Raw genomic sequence first — 18096 nt, 5'->3', positions numbered from 1 at the left:
CAGACAAATTCAACAGAAAAATGTAGAAAATCTGAATAAATGAGAGGAAACGAGCATCGCGCCTCCAACAATCGACCCTGTTTTGACTCATTTGGATCCAAACCGATCCAAATGAATCTGCTCAGGTCTCATGTTTGAAGTTACAACCTGTGAAAAGTTACTGAACACTGATTTGCCAAAGGTCAGAGTGCAACTTCATCCTGAGCAGGTTACAAAATCCGGATTTAAAACCAAACAAACCTACTTTCTTACACTAAAAACTTCATCAGGTGAGTCAGCCAAGCTCAGACGCACTTCATGGTACCAACCAACAGCAACAACACAAACTCGTCCTAAACACACATTTAGCTCTTCATGAAGAAGAGGAGATGCTGATGAGCCTCGTCTCAGCTCATCTGATTGTTCAAACTTCATCAAAGTTTCACCACAAATCAGAGAAACTGAGTTCAGACTTCCTGACCTGATGTTCATGTTTTAGCTGCAGGGCCCCAAGGTGCCGCCCCACCCTCCAGGAGGTCTAGGAGGTGACGATGATGACGAAGATACGTACGAGGAGGCAGAACCTTACGTCCCTGCCGACGCCACCGCGTCCAAAACTGGTATCTGCAAACACACACGATGACGAAGCAGGAACACAACGTAGAAACACAAACAAACGTGATCCTCTTCCTTTCTCCAGAGAAGGCGGAGTCAGACAGCAGCCACTACGAGTCCTACGATGAGGAAGACGATGATGATGGAGGGGAGGAGCTTGTGAAGGACAGAGCTCACTACATCCGGTGGAGCGCCTCACAGCCCTGCCTAAAGCCCACGCCAGAGTCCCGCCTCTGCGGGTACCTGTGGAGGAGGAAGTGGCTCGGGCAGTGGAGCAAAGAGCTGTTCATCATCAGGAACGACGTGCTGCTGGTGAGGAACGAAACAAACGCACGAGCCCACACGGCTGCAGTCCCTCTGATGGCCACTAGGTGTCGCTCTATCTTTGAAGCGCCTCAGCTCTTTGTGAGGTCAGGTGTGTTTGACCTGTTTGTACCTGTGTGTCTTCTTCTGTGTTTGCGTCAGTGTTATAAGTGCGCCCGGGACCTGCTGCCTCAGCTGGAGTTGAACCTGCGCGGCTGTCAGCTCGTCTACAAGTCAAAGAGCAGCAGGAAGATCCAACACCAGCTCAAACTGGTGCTGCTGGGCTCGGAGACGCTGGTGCTGGGCTACAGCACCTTCCAGCAGGCCGACGAGTGGAAGAAGGTCAGCAACACTCGTCACGCGAACCGTGAACTAGCTCACATTCAGCATGAGGTCCTTACACACAGTCAGGCTTCAGGTTTCTACATCAGACATGGCAACATACATGAACTCTCAGTCACCTCTGAGCTAAAGAGTTCGTGCACTTTTGCTCCTGAATCAGAGACTTCCTGTAGAGTAGACGGTCCTTTTCAGTTTTCCTGGAAAGATCTTCCAAGAGAATCTGAGCAGTCCCACCGAAGCTGGAGCTTTTAAAAAGTGGAACCTCCACCCGAGGTTCCCAGCGTCCACCGGGACAGCCCTGAAGCATCCCAAGTCTTCCCCAGCAGCGCTCCAACCGCACTGATTAGTGCAGGCAGTAAACTGCTTCTCCTTCCCACTGCCCTGCAGCTTTCCCATCCCCACTGACTGCCTTGCTCAGAATTCCTCCCACATCCAAGTTTTTGTTTCAACGCTGTTGAAGCTGGACTCTGCTGGCCTGCCTGTACCTGCCAGCAGGTCTGAAGGAGATCTTCCACTCCGGCGTTTGGAAGCTCAAACAGGCTTCATCTTCCCGACTGTGAACTCTGCATCTCAGTCTGACAGCGAGATTCCTGACGCAGTTTGTAGCTGAACTGTTCCCGGTGGCACATTTCTCTGTTTTCTTTCACCTTTTTCAAATTATTTATGCACAAATATTTTTCTGTTCTGTGTGAAGGTGATCGAGGAGGTGAGCATCGCAGGAGAAACGGAGATGCACAGCTACTCGTCTCTGAATAAGTCAGACCAGCTGCTGTCCTGCAGGGTGAGACACTCAGATACACCATCATGGGCAGAAATCTGTGCCATCAGGAACTGAATTTGAATAAGTTAAATTTGAATTGCTCGGATTGAATCTGAATTGTAACTTGAATAAATGCTTTTAAAAACTGAACATGAATTAGCCTAATTTGAAATTCAATTTATTGGTTTGAAAATGATCATCACTAAACTGAAATTGAATTTTATATTTTGAAAATGAATTCATTTGCTTTGAAACCGTATTTTATCCTTTAAAGATTTAGCTCTCGAATAATTTCAGTTTCAGTTCTACAATTCAGTTTTTTGGGACTTACATCCGGTTCCGGTTCAAGCGCAGATTAATAGAACTACGTTTTACTAGCGGACCGAAAGTGTTACTGACGGGAATCTACAGCGTCTTGAGTTGAATTAAGACTTCAGAAGTTATTCGTCATGTTGTCGAATGAGCAGCGGATAAACTCAGGTTGGTAATAAATGTATTACATGTATAAGATGTATAGCTAAAAACACCTCCACTTTGTTTTACGTTCGCTGTGTATTCTGAGTATTATGGCAAAAGATGTGGTAACCTGATTTCAAAATAAAAGCTCCTGAAGCATGATTTCAAAATAAAGGCCAACTTTCAGTAAATTAAGAGCACATTCACAAATATCGATTAGTCTCATTTGCACACTCTAATGTTGGATACAAATGACGTACCCCAGTATTCTAGTAGCAACATGTCAATATTAAAGCCATCTCCTTTTGGATTTCAAAGTAAAAGCCCTCTGAATGTTTATTTTTGAACTACTCTTTCAATTAATTCAGAATAAAAAATTCACAGTGATACCATATCAATATCAAGTCACTGTGTGTTTGCCTTCTAAAATAAAAGCCTTTTCAAATTGCTCATATATGACCTACTCTTTTAACTATTTCAAAATGCTCTTAAATTGAAATTTGCTGTTTCCACAGGATGAATCCATGTTAGATCAATAGTATCCAACCCCACAGTGACACCATATCCATTTTGAGTCAGGCTGATTTTGCTTTCCAGTATAAAAGACTTTTCAAATAGACCATAAAAGATATACTCTTTTAACAATTTCAAAATGCTCTAAAAAGGAAAATTGCTGTTTCCACAGGATAATGCCACTTTAGATCAACAGTATCCAACCCCGACAGTAAAACCATGTAAACTTCAAGTTGCTCTGATTTTGCCTTTCAAATTAATGGCCCGTCGAATTTGCCCATATGTGATATACTCTTTCAATTACTTCAGAATGTTTTAAAAATGAAAATTGCTGTTTCCACAGGATAATTTCACTCTAGATCGACAGTGTACACTATCACGGGGATACCAAGTCAATTTCAAGTCGCCTTGATTTTGCCTTTCAAAGTAACGGCCCGTTGAAATTGCCCATGTATGACCCACTCTTTCACTGACTTCAGAATCCCTTAAACCCTTAAAAGCAAAGTTGCTGTTTCCACGAGATCATTTCACTCTACATTGACAGTGTACAACCCCACAGTTTTATCACGTCAATATCTTGATTATAATTGTTTGTGAGGGACTTTTTATAATTAAACACGGATGCTGTTAACAGGACAATTTCTGTTTCCACTAAGTAATTGGAGTTCATGCAAACCATAGACAACCTCGACAGCAGTAACATCTCAATCTCAAATCAATCTCATTTTGCATTTCAGAGTAAAAGCACTTTGACTTTGTTTATAGGAGCTTCTCTTTCCCTAACTTCAGAATGGCATTATTTGGAAAGTTCCAGCTTCTACCCATTAATTCCAGTTCATGCCAACACATATCATAACATATAATCTAACAGTGGAGTCTGGAATAGTTTTTATAAAACACCAGAGGTGCGAGACAAGCACGATCTGATATCGTCGTGTTGGTGTTGTTCCCAGATCAACATACTAAATGTTGTTCCAGGATCAACATTGCAAGTGACCAATCAGAATGTGGTGACGTCATACTTTTGCGACTTCGGGAAAAACTGCCGTAAAACAAAAAACTGTACTTAAGCTGCTTGAAACCGCCTCTGTCCGCCAATCAACGGACCCTAACCCTTTAATAAACGCTAAGCAGAACTGATATTGTCCTTGCAACATTGGAATTTCATAAATGCATGAATGGCTTGGCGCGCCAAAGAATAACGTCACAACAATGTGATTGGTCACTTGCAATGTTGAACCTGGAACAATACCAACACGACGATATCAGATCATCCGCCAGACAATGCCTTACGTACAAAAACAATAATTACAATAATTTTTCTGATCACAGAGAAAAATTCCTAGCTCATCTGCTATTTGTATGAAAATTGAAAGGCCTGCAGATAATTATCTGAATCCAGTTGCTCAAGGCAAGAAAAGGTCCCAGTCTTTAGATTCCTGCCCATTCCTGAGACACGTTATAATTGCAGTGTCATCTGAGTATTTCTGGATTTGGCAAGACTAAAGATATATATTTGAAGTCTGCTGTATACAGGGTGGGTCATTTATATGGATAAACCGTAATAACATGGGGATGGTTGGTGATATTAAAGTCCTGTTTGTGGCACATTAGTATATGTGAGGGGCAAACTCCTCAAGATGGGCGGTGACCATGGTGGCCATTTAGAAGTCGGCCATCTTGGATACAACTTTTGTTTTTTCAATAGGAAGAGGGCCATGTGACACATCAGACTTATTGGTAATGTCACAAGAAAAACAATGGTGTGCTTGGTTTCAACGTAACTCGCGCTCTCAACATCTCCAAAAACGTTAGAGCACTTATGCAAATATGTGATGTCTTGATAAATTGAGCAGGTATTTGAAGTTCACACAGAAACATTCTCGCATGAAAATATCTTAAAAGTTTATTTTGTGACCCAGACAGAGTAATATTTCAAACTCTGCCACTCTGTGTTCCTCCGCCACTGCCTCGTTTGAGTTTTGGACGAAATGCATTCTGGGATATTGCATTTCGTCATTTCGAGCTGATTGGAGACCAAAACAGCCAATCAGATTTTTTTGCATCCAAGTCTGTGATTGGCTGGTTTTGTGGCACAAATATAACGGTGTAGAAAAAGAGTTGAGCGTGCACGGGCAGAAATGTTGAGAGCGCGAGCAACACATTGCGAGCAAGCGCAAGTGCAAAAACTGAGCGAGAGGAGCTGCTGGTGTGTGTGTGTGTGGATAATAGCAAACACTGAAATACAGTTTTTGCACGCAGCAATGAACTTTGTTCACTCACATTCAGCTTTTCTTTGCTCAAAATAAATTTCTCCTCAAAATGCAACACTTGCACCTGCAAACCTTTTTTTACGTGCGCTCAGAATAGTGGCACAAAAATAACGGCATACAGTTACAGCAGTGCAAGTAAACAAACAATAAATATAAGAAGAGTAAGAAAATAAATCTACACTTTAGGACTCGGGGTAAAGGATCAATAACAATTTAAAATTTATAATTTACAGTTTGATGATTTAAAGTCTCACACACAGCCCGTCGAAAGGGGAGGGGCCTGCTGCTTCCAAATAGAGCACATTTCATTTATAATGATGTAAATCCAAGCCCATCATGGATTCATGATTTGAATCCTGGGTTGTGTGAAATCCCAGAAATAAACCAGAGACAAAGTGAATCTGTGAACTAAGATGTAGGTGTGTTAGGTTATGTTGTGGCGATCCTCGGGTTGGGGGATTTGTGTTCATACTGGAGTGCAAAATTAAAACCAATGGAAGATGGACAAGAAAAGTTCAAAGTCATCAGGTGCTCAGTTTAGAAAAAAGAGAAAAGAAGAGAAACAAGCAACAGATCCAGGTAAGCAGATGTGTGATTGGATGATGGCAGCTCATCCTGAACCAATCAGAATCAGAATACTTTATTGATTAAAGGAAATTATGTGCGTTACAGTTTCTCCAAGAAGAAATGGTAAAAATATTAACAGTAACAGACTAAACTCCAAACAATACATTATGTTACAGATTTTACACATTTAAGAAACAGCACTAATATAAACAGATCACTCAGTTATAAATATCAAGGACTAACAGAGGTGATGATAAATAAATATAAAGAAAATTGACAAGAATATTCCAGAGTAGAAAAGAGCGTGTGTAAAAAGGCTGTAGCTGTTGCAGTGTTCACAGTGTGTTAGGTGGAGGAGTTGTACAGGGAGCCACAGGCAGGAATGATTCCTGTGTTGTTCAGTGGTGCATTGTGGGTAATCTCAGTCTCTCACTGAGCGTGCTCCTGTCACTAGCCAGTACATCATGGAGTGGGTGGGAGGTGTTATCCACGATTGTCCTTATCTTGGACAACATCTGCAGAGGGAGTGTTCGCCTGGGCGCCAAACAGCCTCGGATCGTCACTGCCTCCTGGCGTGAATAATCTCGAACCTGCTCTGTGAGAAAGCAAACGTAGCTGTGACCATGAAACGAGCAGCCGTGGTCATACCTGCACTTCCTGCTAATGCCGTGTCTCTTCCTTCAGTCCAGTATAGTCCAGTCTGACTCTGACGAGGAGGAAGCTTCAGCTCGCTGCAGCCTCAGCAAGAACAAAGGTACGGACAGAGCAGCACAGTAAACTGCACGATTCGATCATTGAAGAGAGTTTTTGTGTCTTTTATATACGAATTAAAAATGTGCATGGAAACTAACTGTACATCAAAGATGGATGTAGCCTCTGTGACATCGCCTGTCTGTTAGCGAGGTCACATGACGCGAGGTCTGAGCTGTGGCGTTTGCCTGCGGCAGGTTTCCTGAACGTACTGATGAACTGCCAGTGGCAGAGTTTACTGTGTCGGGTGGAGGCCGGGGTCCTCAACATGTTCGGAGAGGAGGAGGAGGTGGTGCAGGGGGAGCGCTCGCCTCAGTACACCATCCAGCTCAGAGGCTGTGAGGTCAAACCCGACACCAAGCACTGCTACAGGATCACACTGAGCATGCTCGATGACCAGATGGCGGTGCTGGAGGTGAGCTGGTGGAACAGGGAGTTTGAATTCATTCACTTCAACTTGTTACTCAATAACGTGTCCTCCTTCCTTCCTTCCTTCCTTCCTTCCTTCCTTCAGGTGAGCAGCTCAGAGGAGAAGCAGCGGTGGTTGAAGCTGCTGGAGGACGGCGCTGCGTATTACTGTCACCATGACAACAAAACACAGGAGCACTCAGGTGTAACTCTCAGGTACGAGGTGCATCATCTCAGGCTGAAACACCAGCTCGTCCTAGTGGTCACATGTGGTACTGCAACCCCAACCCCACGTTTATGGATCAATCATAATAACATTTATTATAATAAAAACACTGAATGTCACATTCGGGTAAATCAGGGCTGTCAAATACACAATCGCGACAATCATTTTATTCATTTGAAGATTTTTGGAATACAAGTGCTCATTCGTATCTCTGAGCTGTCAGCACCTGTCAGGCCCTTTGAATCGTCTCTTATTTTTACACGCAGTCCTGATTCTGTGGGCGTGATGTTCATATTTCACCAGCGCAGCGTCGCTAACTCCGATAAAGCTTTATCTCGGCTCTGAGTTGAGGGCTGATTTTGCTTCCTCTCGTCCTCAGTGGGCTGCAGACTCGCAGGTTTCCCTCCTCCAACACCTACATGGACGACCCCTTCCACCTGAGCGAGCCGGGCCGAGACCAGCCCATCTACTCCAACACCTCCGTCCTGGGGCACATGGTACGGGCTGCACCGCACAACATTCGGATTTAAGATAAGATCAGATGATCCTTTAATAGTCCCACATGTGGGAAATTTTTGGTCACAGCAAAATTAAGAGAAAAACAACAGAATAGAATAAGATAAACAATCTTATTTGGAGTAACTCGTAACGTCGCCTGTATGTCGTCTTTCAGCTCCACGGCTCTCAGGGTTCGATTCGCTGCAGCTCGGTGTCGTCCAAAGGCTCAGTGACCTACAGCAACACCGTCCTCAGCGGCCACAGTGAGTCCTTATGATGCTCAACTTCAAAATAAAAGACTTTCCCTATATTAGGTTTGCTGGGCTTTTATTATGAAAATTGAAAGTTTCTTAAAAACCTGGCGATGCTGATTCAGAAATGGTCAACATGAAGCACAATAACAGCCGTGTGCATGAACCAGTGTCTGAAAACTGAGATGCCTTAAACCTGCACGCTTTCTAGTGTCCAGCAGGGGGCGACTGCTCTACTTTCAAAATCAGATCTGATCGTATCTAAAGTGTAAAGTTTGGATTTAATGTGAACATAAGACCATAAGAGGTAAACGCTATGGACCAACAGCTGGCCAAAATCACTGATAAGCTCCTATCATCAGCTGTTAGTGAGCAGTCCTGGATAAACAGTGTAACGTGTAGATGGAGTACTGGGTGGAGCTGATGGAGGACCGGTTGGATGCTCTGCGTTTCAGACAGGAAGTCGGCCGAAGTGCAGCGAAGCATTCAGAAGCTCGAGCTGACCGACAGGAAGGTAGTGCCGCTGAGGGCGGGGTCAGAGATCAACTTGGCATCCAGCACAAAGCAAAACAAGCGCACCTCCTTCAGACAGTCCCTGGCCATCTACAGTGAGCGCGCTCAGGTAGGAAAATTGAACCTGGACATGTGTGGATGGGGGAGGGTGCATGAACGACCTGTGAGAGGCCGTTGAGCGTTGATAATATATCCACTCTGAACCTGGTCTCTGCTGGTCCAGGCTGGCATCCTGAACCCTCTGCTGCGACGGACGGCCTCAGCTAAAAACTCCCTGAGACGGGCTCCTTCGGCGCTGTTCATCGAACACGGAAAAGTTTTCCAGAGGAGGAAGGTGAGAGTCGCACAAACACAGACGGCCCCGGCACAAAATGCTACTGAAGCTTCATATTCAAAGATTCAAAGTTATTCACACTGATCAGGTTACAGTGACATCAGCCTCATTTCTCTTTATCCTCATGTATCCAGCCATCAAATGTATAACTTATTTTACAATTCAGGCTTATTTACTTAGCACCAATTCACAACATTCACCTCGGGGTGCAAAGTAAAACTCTACAATATTAGAGAGAAAACCCCAACAATCACACAGTCATCGAGTGAGCAGCGCGATGACTGTATGGAGGAAAACCTCCCTTTTAACAGGAGGATTCAGGGTCACCTGGTCCAGCCCTAACTATATGCTTTAGCAAAAAGGAAAGTTTGAAGCCTGATCTTGAAAGTAGAGATAGTGTCTGTCTCCTGAATCCAAACTGGAAGCTGGTTCCACAGAAGAGGGGCCTGAAAACTGAAGGCTCTGCCTCCCATTCTACTTTTAAATACTCTAGGAACAACAAGTAGGCCTGCAGAGCGAGAGCCAAGTGCTCTAATAGGGTGATATGGTACTACAAGGTCTAGAATGTGTCACTGATAGTATTTAATAATTGATTAGCTAAAAATGCTAACAGCTAAATAATAATAATAATAGTGTATTTAGTGTTAATGTAGCATTTTAGCTAACATGTTAAACAGAGATTGAATTACTGAGCTGTGAAATTTTTAATAAACAGCAGAAAACAGCAGCAATTCAGAGGAACCTTTGTCACTAATTTCACTATTTCTCATTATTCTTTTAGGAATGGGAAACTAAAGCAGCTGCTTGACACCGGCTGCGCGGCTAATATCACATCCCATCAACTAGTGTGGACTGTTTTTTTTGGGTTTTTTTTTCTAGCTATCATATTTTATTCAGAGATGGTGCAGGGAGAGTGTGCCAAAGGATTTTAACACGTCTAACATAATAAAAAAAACCAAGAAAAACCTTATTGCCCGACATGAAGCTGGTCATGAGTGCTGCGTTCGCTGCTGTCGATCTCTTAGCTGATCTCTCGTTCGTGCCCATTTTAAAAGTTTACATTTCCAACCAACAACAGGAAATAATCTTTTTAAATAAAGCTGAAAAGCTAACAGCTAGATAATAATACTGTGTTCAGTGCTAATGTTGGTATTTTAGCTAGCTAACATGCAAAACAGAGACTTACTGAGCTGTGAAAGTTTCAATAAACAGCAGCTGATGAACAGAATTCAGGGAAACCTCTGTCACTAATTTCACTGTTTCACGTCCATTTCAAAAGTTTACATTTAAAGCCCCAAAAGGTTGATTCTGTTCATCTGGACATTTTTAGTTGGAGAAACGTTTCGTCATCATCAGGTGACTCCTTCAGTCTCAGCTGACTGCAGGTTTCTACCTTATAAACAAGACATTTGCATAATGACTGAAACCAACACCACTGAATGAACACTGGGCTGGGAGGCCAGTTCCTGGATCATTAAACCAACCAAACCATTACATTAAAAAAAAAAAAAACAACAGGAAGTGATATTTTTTAGTAAAGCTAAAAAGCTACAAAAAACCTAACAGCTAGCTAATAATACTGTGTTCATGCTTATTTACTATTTTTTAGTAAATTTACAAACCCTCCGTATCAAAAAAAAGGGAAGACACGTAGATGCAATAAGCTGCCCCTCCACAGGCTTCCAGAAACGGCTAATCAGATGAAAGTGGGCGTTTAGGGAGGGGGGCCTTAAAGAGACAGGCACCAAAACTCAGCTTCAAGTAGAATAAAAACCACAGCAATGAACAGTGACCACTTGTGACCAGAGGGGGCGCTAAAATCGTCGCTACAAAGAAATATTTTCACATCCAAATGTCTGAATTTACTTTTGTACTTTTATGGTTTCGTGTGGATCGTTTCCACTCAGTGTATGAATGTGTTTTATTATCCAGCGATAGTTTTTAAGGTCACACTGATGTTTTAATTTTTTAATAGCACATTTGTTTTATGGTTTAATTAAATAACAGTTTTCAGCATGTACTGAGCAGCACAGTGTAATAACGGCTTCCTGTCTATAACCACAACACGTCTTTGCTGTTCTCAGGTGAACGTCCACACTGACCTGTAAAATCATTTGTTTGTACAAAAAGTCACAGGAACACTTTTGTGGCATATCGACAGAGTGTAATTATCTCTTCTTCTGATGGTAGAACAGTATTTTTTATGTACATGTGATTTAGGAAATCCTTTCAATCTCGGAGCAACAGGAGCAAACTTGTTATTTCACTGAGTTACTGAGACCGTCTGTAAGCTGATATTTCCTCCCACACACGACCTCTGCAGCAGCTGTGCTGCTCTCACTCTCATTTATGTGATTAAACTCTTTGTACTTCTCTAATATTGTACTTTCATCTTCCTTTGTGAAGCGAGCCACTCTCCCAGTGCTCGTTTATGATCCAGTTGTGCCAAACGTCTATTTAACTGGCATCGCGTTCAAATGAGGCTCCTCCTCTGCATCTTTGGTGGGAGAGACGAGGACACAAGGAGAGGAGTCAAGTACACAAAAGGCACGACATGCATCTTGTCCCATCTGTTTTCACACTCTACTGGGCTCTACTGGACTGCCTACCAGTTAAATAGTGCTTACCTGGCACGCTAATCAAGTGCGGCTGACTCGCTGCTCGTTTAACACACTCAGATGTTTTTGTCTTAAAGAAACGTTTGCAGTGCAAAGACGACGTGAAGCCAGTGAAGCAGAGTTTTTTCTCCAAATAGAAATGCTCTTTATTGTAACTCCTGGTTAATCACTCACGTCACCATTCATCTGTTACAGCAGCTGCATCCACAGAAGAAAACAACAGCAACTAGCATGAAGTCATTCAGTGGTTCAGTATGTACAGCAGCAGGGCGGCTGCTCGTCAGCGAGTCTGACCTCTGGGCTCGTATTTCTCAAACTGCCGGAGGTACAATTCCCAACACGCGTCTGACTCTCATAATGAGTCCAAAGAAAAACAAGGATAAAAATATGTTAAATAGTTTTTTGGGTTATTGTAATTCTTCAGGTCGTTCTGCTCGCCGTGAGGTGAGAAACACGAGTCCAAAGAAGAGAAACTCAAACCTGTAACTACCAGCGTGTTTCAAAGAAAGCTAGAATAACATATGACATCATCATCCTGACATCACGCACGCAGCAGGTGAACGAGCAGAGACGCTGACGGGCGCTGAAGCCGCCCTGCGAGTCTAAAGAACTCAAGAAAAACAGAAAAAACACTTCAATGTACAAAAAAGAAAAACATGGAACAATCATGTGTCGTCACAGCAATCACTTCCTGTTTCTAACTACACAAACCAATCAGAGCGCGTCTGGGTGAACGGCGTCAGAATCATCCAGACAAAAGAAAAGTTAAAGAAAGAAAAGAGGAAATCATAAAGTGACCGATGCTCGCTCTGACACGTCTCACTTCTCCATCTGTTTTATCCTCAGTCTTTTATTTTATTGATCCACAGATACAGGAAGCAGCGAGGCAGACGTGATGGCGGGTGATGCAGGAAGTGGCGGTGGTGATTTCTTTTTAAAACTGATGCAGTGAGAGTGATCTGAGCTTAAACCTCACGCAGGGCGGAGCTACTGAACTCGGACTTGAAGGAACGAACGAGCTGAGACGCGAACGCCTCGTTTTTACATGCTTAGAATTATTATTATTATTATTATTATTGTTACTTTATTAAAGGAAGAAGGCCTTAAAGCTTTAAGAATAAAAGACTGTTTTGCAAAAATTAGTCAGAAACCTCCCAGAGCCCAGCGAGCTCAGTTCAAACTATGTGAAACTGAAGATCAGTAAAAAGACTCTGATGGACGCTAACAGCAGACGAGCAGCAGCTTCATAAAGTCCTGATTTAATGACGAGCTCGTGTTGCTGATGTGAACGAGCTGCAATCACAAGTTTTCCAACAACAAAAATCAAACCCGTCCGAGTCTCAGGTGGCGGCTCTCAGCGGACACGGGTGGAGGGGACCTGATGCACCTGTCGGCAAGCGTGAAGCTCCCGAGTTATCACCGGGTCTATGTTCCCACGCCCACCTGTGACCGCATCGAGGCGCTGTCTAACCACGCCCACCTCTGCTCATTGGATGTCCTGCTCTGAAGTCTGACCCTCAGGCCTCTGGCGCTCTAAGCTGTGAAACAAACACAAATCAACTTTTCTTCAATGCAACAGTCAGCGGCTGGCACGCTGTGCTAGCACACAGCGACAGGGATGCTGCGTTTGGTCTCTGAGTTGTGGTTTAAGACAGAGTCATCACCATCGTACGTAGTCATCGTACGAATCCAGAAACACGTTTGATTTTTATTTGTTGCAGAACTTTGTGATTGCACCTCGTGGAGGGAGGAAATCCCCTCTCCTTTTCAGACCTGCTGGCCTTGATTTACCAACACATTAAAAATGATTTGTATACCACCGTTACGTCCGGTCCTGAGTCCAGCCCGCGCGGGTTTAACCACCTACAGCTGTGAAACATGCTGATATTCAGTGCAGCTGGTGGATGTTTCATTACATATATTTAACAAAGAGTGATGACGTCACACGTACGGAAGAGCTGAACTCGCCCGCCGTGTTCTCGTCAACATTCAGGATCTATCATTTCATTTTTAGTTAGACTCCATTAATAACAAACATGCCACTTTCTTTATGTAGGTTAAAAAATAGCTGCACATCATTTGGTCACTAAGCAACACTCGCAGACGCTGATTGGAGGAACCAGAGCCGTCAGAGCTCAGCCTGCACTGCAAACATCTCTCAGAAGTGTGTGTGTGTGTGTGTACACCTGTTTAGACATCTTTGTGAGGACAAAACCAGCATGTAACTATACTTGTGGAGATCAACAGCCTTTATGGGGACAAAGTGCCCGTCCCCGAGTTTAAAGGTGGTGTTTAGTGTCAGGGTCACAGTTAGGCATTCATTTCTGATGGTTAGCATTATGTCAATTAGATGTCCTCACTAAGATATGAAAACGTGTGTGTGTGTGTGTGTGTGTGTGTGTGTGTGTGTGTGTGTGTGTGTGTGTGTGTGTGTGTGTGTGTGTGTGTGTGTGGCAGTGGCTTCTGCTGAACTAGAAAGAAAAAAACTGGGAGGAGACGGTTTCATCGCAGCCAGCGGAGGCTGTGGATCAACGCATGATGAACGAGCTTCGAAGCAACCGGAGCCAACGAGAGGAGAAGAAAGGGACCACCCTTTGAGCTTAAAGGGGGCTCCTGATTGGATAGTCTGTCCCCAAACTCAGTCAGTAAGAGCTCCCCAGCTGTGAGGCGACTGTCAGCTGTACTGGGGGTCGGGTTGGGTGTGTCTATTACTTTAAGAAACTCATTAAAGTTTCAAAGTTTGTATTATTAGGGGCGTGGCCTCTTTGGTTGACAGAAAACTGCAGTTCCTGTAATCGCCACTTGAGGCAGAAATGATTTGTTCCTTTTAGTCAGCTTATGGTCTTTAATTAGCAGCTTCTTAGTACTTTTTAGCCTCATGTTCTCATATGATGGGCAGTAAAATCAGTCACTGTGTTTGTTTATGAACTCAGGTCAAGCTGAGCTTTTATATTATTATTTAATGTCTTCCACTTTTTGTTTTTTAAGGTCAAATAAAATTGTCTAAAGATGGTTTTTATATTTTGTTGTGATTAAACGACATGCTGACATCATCAACTAAACCACGCTGGGTTAGTTTGTGCGCCGGCCGCAGGTTTAAGGAGGGCGTTCAGTCTGTCATGACTGAAGTCGAGCGACTGCGATAAAACCGTCTGCTTGTTTTTCTCTTTGATGCTGGAAAGAAGTGCTGTCACTATGACATCATAGCTGGCTAAGCCAATAGGATTAATTCTTCGTATAAAGATTGCAACAGGTTTGTTTGTCAGTCCAGGAGCTGACTCGGAGTCAGCAGGAATGTTGGCCGGTTGTCCGACTGTGGCTGGGATGCAGGGGTTCAGAGGGTCTTGTGAGAGCGCTGACCCATCACGAACCGCCACAGACCGCAGACTCGTCCTTGTTCTGTGATGTATTATTTGTGCTCGCTCCGTCCTTCATCGCTAACGTTTTGCAGATAAACGGTGACGTTAATGTGTGCAGCACTCATGTTTCTCTGCAAACCTGAAGCCTCCTGAGGTGTCTAAAAACTGAAGTGAGGGTGTCGGCTGATGATGGCGCTCGGAGTCCGTTTGGTTCCGCGTCCCGCCGGCTGGAAGCGTGGGACTGTGAGGCGAGCAGCTTCAGAAGAGACAGACCTTTTTTTTCAGGTCGTTCCTCTTCCAGAGGGAGAGGCGATCGAACTGCTCGATGGACATCCCGAAAACACTGAAGAACTCCTCCTGAGAGAGGTGCCTCTGCAGGGCGAGAGACAGCCACAATCAGAGAGAGAGCGGGAACAAAGAAGGCACTTTTTCACCCTGCACCGACCCCACGCTGCGTCTAAAACAACCCAAGGTCGTCGAGCATCAAAGAGTTTATTAACGAAGCTGCCAAATATTAAATATGATTCTAGCGTTGTGGTCCTAAACAGCCAGCGGTCGATCATCTGAGAATATTTAAAGATAAGAGGAAGAAACATTCTCGCTCAGTCAATTTCAATAAATGTTTAATTATATAAAACAGAATTTTCTGAGATGTGACGGCCCGCCCTGGACCCTGGATGACTCTGTCCGGTCTTTAAGTGATGACGTATGAACCCTGCTTTGGTCCGAGCTACTCTGAGTTTATGAAGGCTGTTGTGTTTTTAACATGTTTTGTATCTTGTTCTATTTAATCTGAAACAGTCAGTGATCACTGTCGGCTTCTCTCAGTTTTTATTGCCGCTAATCATTTTAAAGCTCAGTGTTTAAACCCTTCTGCTGTAACTACAGCCCCTGCAGCAGTATATTAATCACTAACCTCGTATTGTGGATGGATTATCTCAGTTGTTCTCCTGACTGAAGTTTGGTCCGTTTACAGCATCCTGCCTTGCGACTGTATTTGTCTCTAACCATCAGGAACCTTCACGTTAACTTTTATCAAGTGGAAAAGTGTTAGCTTCATCCTCCAGCTTCACTGTGCTAATGTTATGCTAACATAGCTGTTTAGCTAGCGATCACGTAGCACAACATTATATACCAACTAGCCCAACTTCAGTAACCCTACAAACATCACTGCTGTTTAGTTTTCTGTCTTCATTTATGTTGGAAGTGATAGCAGAGCTGTACGTTTGAATTTTTCAGAAATCTCTCAGTCAGAACATGCTATATCATGTTTAGCTGGAAGCTAGCGAGCTAACTTCCTGCTAACTTCTAACTCTGTTAAATGTAATAAATCCTGTTTTCATGGATGCCTGGATGTTAAACTTTGTTACACCTGGTAAAGCAGCAACACTGATCGTTTTATTAATGATGAAAGAATTTAGACAGTTTTTAACTCTCAGTGATGCTGCAGTGTTTGTGTGACTTTGGGACCTGAAGCGGAGTTTGGACCTGGAAACAGCTGATGACAGCAGACTAAAAGACCGGATATCGATAACGATGTGGTTTGATATCAGAACAGGTTCAGCAGCTCGAGTCGTACCGACAGAGACTTGGTCTTGTTTGTCATTTTTTTACCTCCAGCTGTGTCCGATCCACACCGGGGGGCAGTTTGCTGCGTCCTCTGTGAGTCACCACCAGCACCTCGTAGGGATAAACCTGCACGCAGACACGCAGAGGAGACGTGACGTGAGAACCACATTGTCCTCGTGTCCCGCTGATGGGACGAAACAGCCTCACACATTTATCTGGGTGGCTGTAGCTCAGGTGGCAGAGCAGGTCAGCCACTAATCAGAAGGTCGGTGGTTCGATCCCAGGCTGCATCCTGGCTGCATGCCAAATGTCCTTGGGCAAGATACTAACCCCGTGTTTGCCTACTGGTGGTGGTCAGAGGGCCCGGTGGCGCCAGTGTCCGGCAGCCTCGCCTCTGTCAGTGCGCCCCAGGGCAGCTGTGGCTACAATGTAGCTTGCTATCGCCAGTGTGTGTGTGAATGGGTGAATGACTGAATGTAGTGTAAAGCGCTTTGGGGTCCTATGGACTAGAAAAGCGCTATACAAATGCAGGCCATTTTACCATCTGCTTGCTGCGCCTGAGTTATGTGGAAACAGGACATGTTTAATACATCCGCCCTGCTCATTCCATATTCTTATTCTATAAGGGCAGCTTTGCACAAGTGACAGTTCATAATAATCCTTCTTTATCTCACACTGACGCTCAGAGATACCCTCTATGACATCATAAAGATCCAAGAGTAGCTTGGCAGAGCTTCGGCAGCTCTACTTTCTGTACCTTGTGCTCCAGCATGCTGGGGAGAGAGTTCCCTCTGTCCATCCTCGAGTCCCCGTTCTGACACAAAAACAAACAGTATGATGAACACCGGCACCAATTATTCATCAGGAGTTTCTGCAAACAAGGTTAAAATAATGGAAAGTGTACCTGAAGCCCTGCAGAGACACAAAGAGACACAAACAGTTTCATTATTTTCTGTTACGAGTTCACTGATGCAGGAAAAAAGTCGAGTCTGAGAATGGATGTTTTGTGCTGATGTACAATTTCAATTTTCAGCACAAAATGCTAAAATACTTCACAGGTGTAGTTTTACAGGTGTACAACTACACCTGTAAAATCCTGAACCTGAGCTTTAATGACGGACGTTTGTACCTGCAGCAGGTTTCTCCGAGGAGCTGAACTCGGCCGAGCGCAGCTGCAAACAAACACAAACAGATTGTTGTCTTCGCTCGACTTCGTTGTCAAACCTCACAGCGAGTGTGCGGATACTCACCCTGGACAGGCCGCTCTTAGAGGGCGCTGGGAAATACACGGACCTGGAGGCGTTGGACCCTGCAGAGCAGAGGGGAGGGGCTGTGAGGGGGAAAGGAAACGCTACACAACATGTGCATCAGTCCTTCCACCTGGAGATGTTTTGTTCTGAAAGGTCACGACAGTCACCTGTGACCAGGTGACATCACTTCCTGTTTCCACGATGCATCATGATGCCTTCACTGAAATCTGAACCTGAAACACTAAAACTGCAGTTTTTTAATTTGCACCAAAAGTTACAACAACTGATAAACTTTAAAAATGTTTTGCTGTTTAGAAATTTTACTTCCTCGTTCACTTTACTTTCTGAAAAGTGACGCTCATAAAATCAGAAGAATTTCAGGTTCAGATACTTTTACTAACAGTGCTTAGACTCCTTCGACTTTGCAAATTTTCTTCGTATTAAATGATATTTTTGTGGTTTTGTGACGTCTTTGTCACCATGAGTGACTATTGGTCTCCACAAAGTAGTGG

At 43.9% G+C, this 18096-nt stretch overlaps 2 protein-coding genes across 6 annotated transcripts in view; one reads left to right on the top strand and one right to left on the bottom strand.

The window, feature by feature from the left end:
* LOC113033141 (actin filament-associated protein 1-like 2) overlaps nucleotides 1-10110 on the top strand; it is a 21764-nt gene extending 11654 nt beyond the window's left edge. The window contains exons 6-17 of the mRNA XM_026186553.1: nucleotides 479-599; nucleotides 680-906; nucleotides 1060-1239; nucleotides 1934-2020; nucleotides 6493-6562; nucleotides 6756-6973; nucleotides 7073-7182; nucleotides 7572-7689; nucleotides 7866-7953; nucleotides 8397-8563; nucleotides 8678-8788; nucleotides 9570-10110. Of these exons, the coding sequence (XP_026042338.1) occupies nucleotides 479-599; nucleotides 680-906; nucleotides 1060-1239; nucleotides 1934-2020; nucleotides 6493-6562; nucleotides 6756-6973; nucleotides 7073-7182; nucleotides 7572-7689; nucleotides 7866-7953; nucleotides 8397-8563; nucleotides 8678-8788; nucleotides 9570-9596 (1524 nt within the window). The 3' untranslated portion in view covers nucleotides 9597-10110. The remainder of the gene's footprint in view (nucleotides 1-478; nucleotides 600-679; nucleotides 907-1059; nucleotides 1240-1933; nucleotides 2021-6492; nucleotides 6563-6755; nucleotides 6974-7072; nucleotides 7183-7571; nucleotides 7690-7865; nucleotides 7954-8396; nucleotides 8564-8677; nucleotides 8789-9569) is intronic.
* Nucleotides 10111-13845: 3735 nt separating this feature from the next.
* Nucleotides 13846-18096, bottom strand: part of LOC113033314 (dematin) — a 28404-nt gene continuing 24153 nt past the window's right edge. For all 5 annotated transcript variants that reach the window (XM_026186997.1, XM_026187001.1, XM_026187000.1 and 2 more), the window contains exons 13-18: nucleotides 17585-17643; nucleotides 17464-17506; nucleotides 17239-17246; nucleotides 17092-17148; nucleotides 16380-16460; nucleotides 13846-15137 (exon numbers count right to left, since the gene is read on the bottom strand). In XM_026186997.1, the coding sequence (XP_026042782.1) occupies nucleotides 15024-15137; nucleotides 16380-16460; nucleotides 17092-17148; nucleotides 17239-17246; nucleotides 17464-17506; nucleotides 17585-17643 (362 nt within the window). In that variant the 3' untranslated portion in view covers nucleotides 13846-15023. The remainder of the gene's footprint in view (nucleotides 15138-16379; nucleotides 16461-17091; nucleotides 17149-17238; nucleotides 17247-17463; nucleotides 17507-17584; nucleotides 17644-18096) is intronic.

The sequence above is a fragment of the Astatotilapia calliptera genome, chromosome 12 (genome assembly GCF_900246225.1).
Source record: "Astatotilapia calliptera chromosome 12, fAstCal1.2, whole genome shotgun sequence".
Taxonomy (NCBI): Eukaryota; Metazoa; Chordata; class Actinopteri; order Cichliformes; family Cichlidae; genus Astatotilapia; species Astatotilapia calliptera.
The sequence above is the reverse complement of the archived record's forward strand: the minus strand, read 5'-3'. Positions and strand labels throughout refer to the sequence as shown.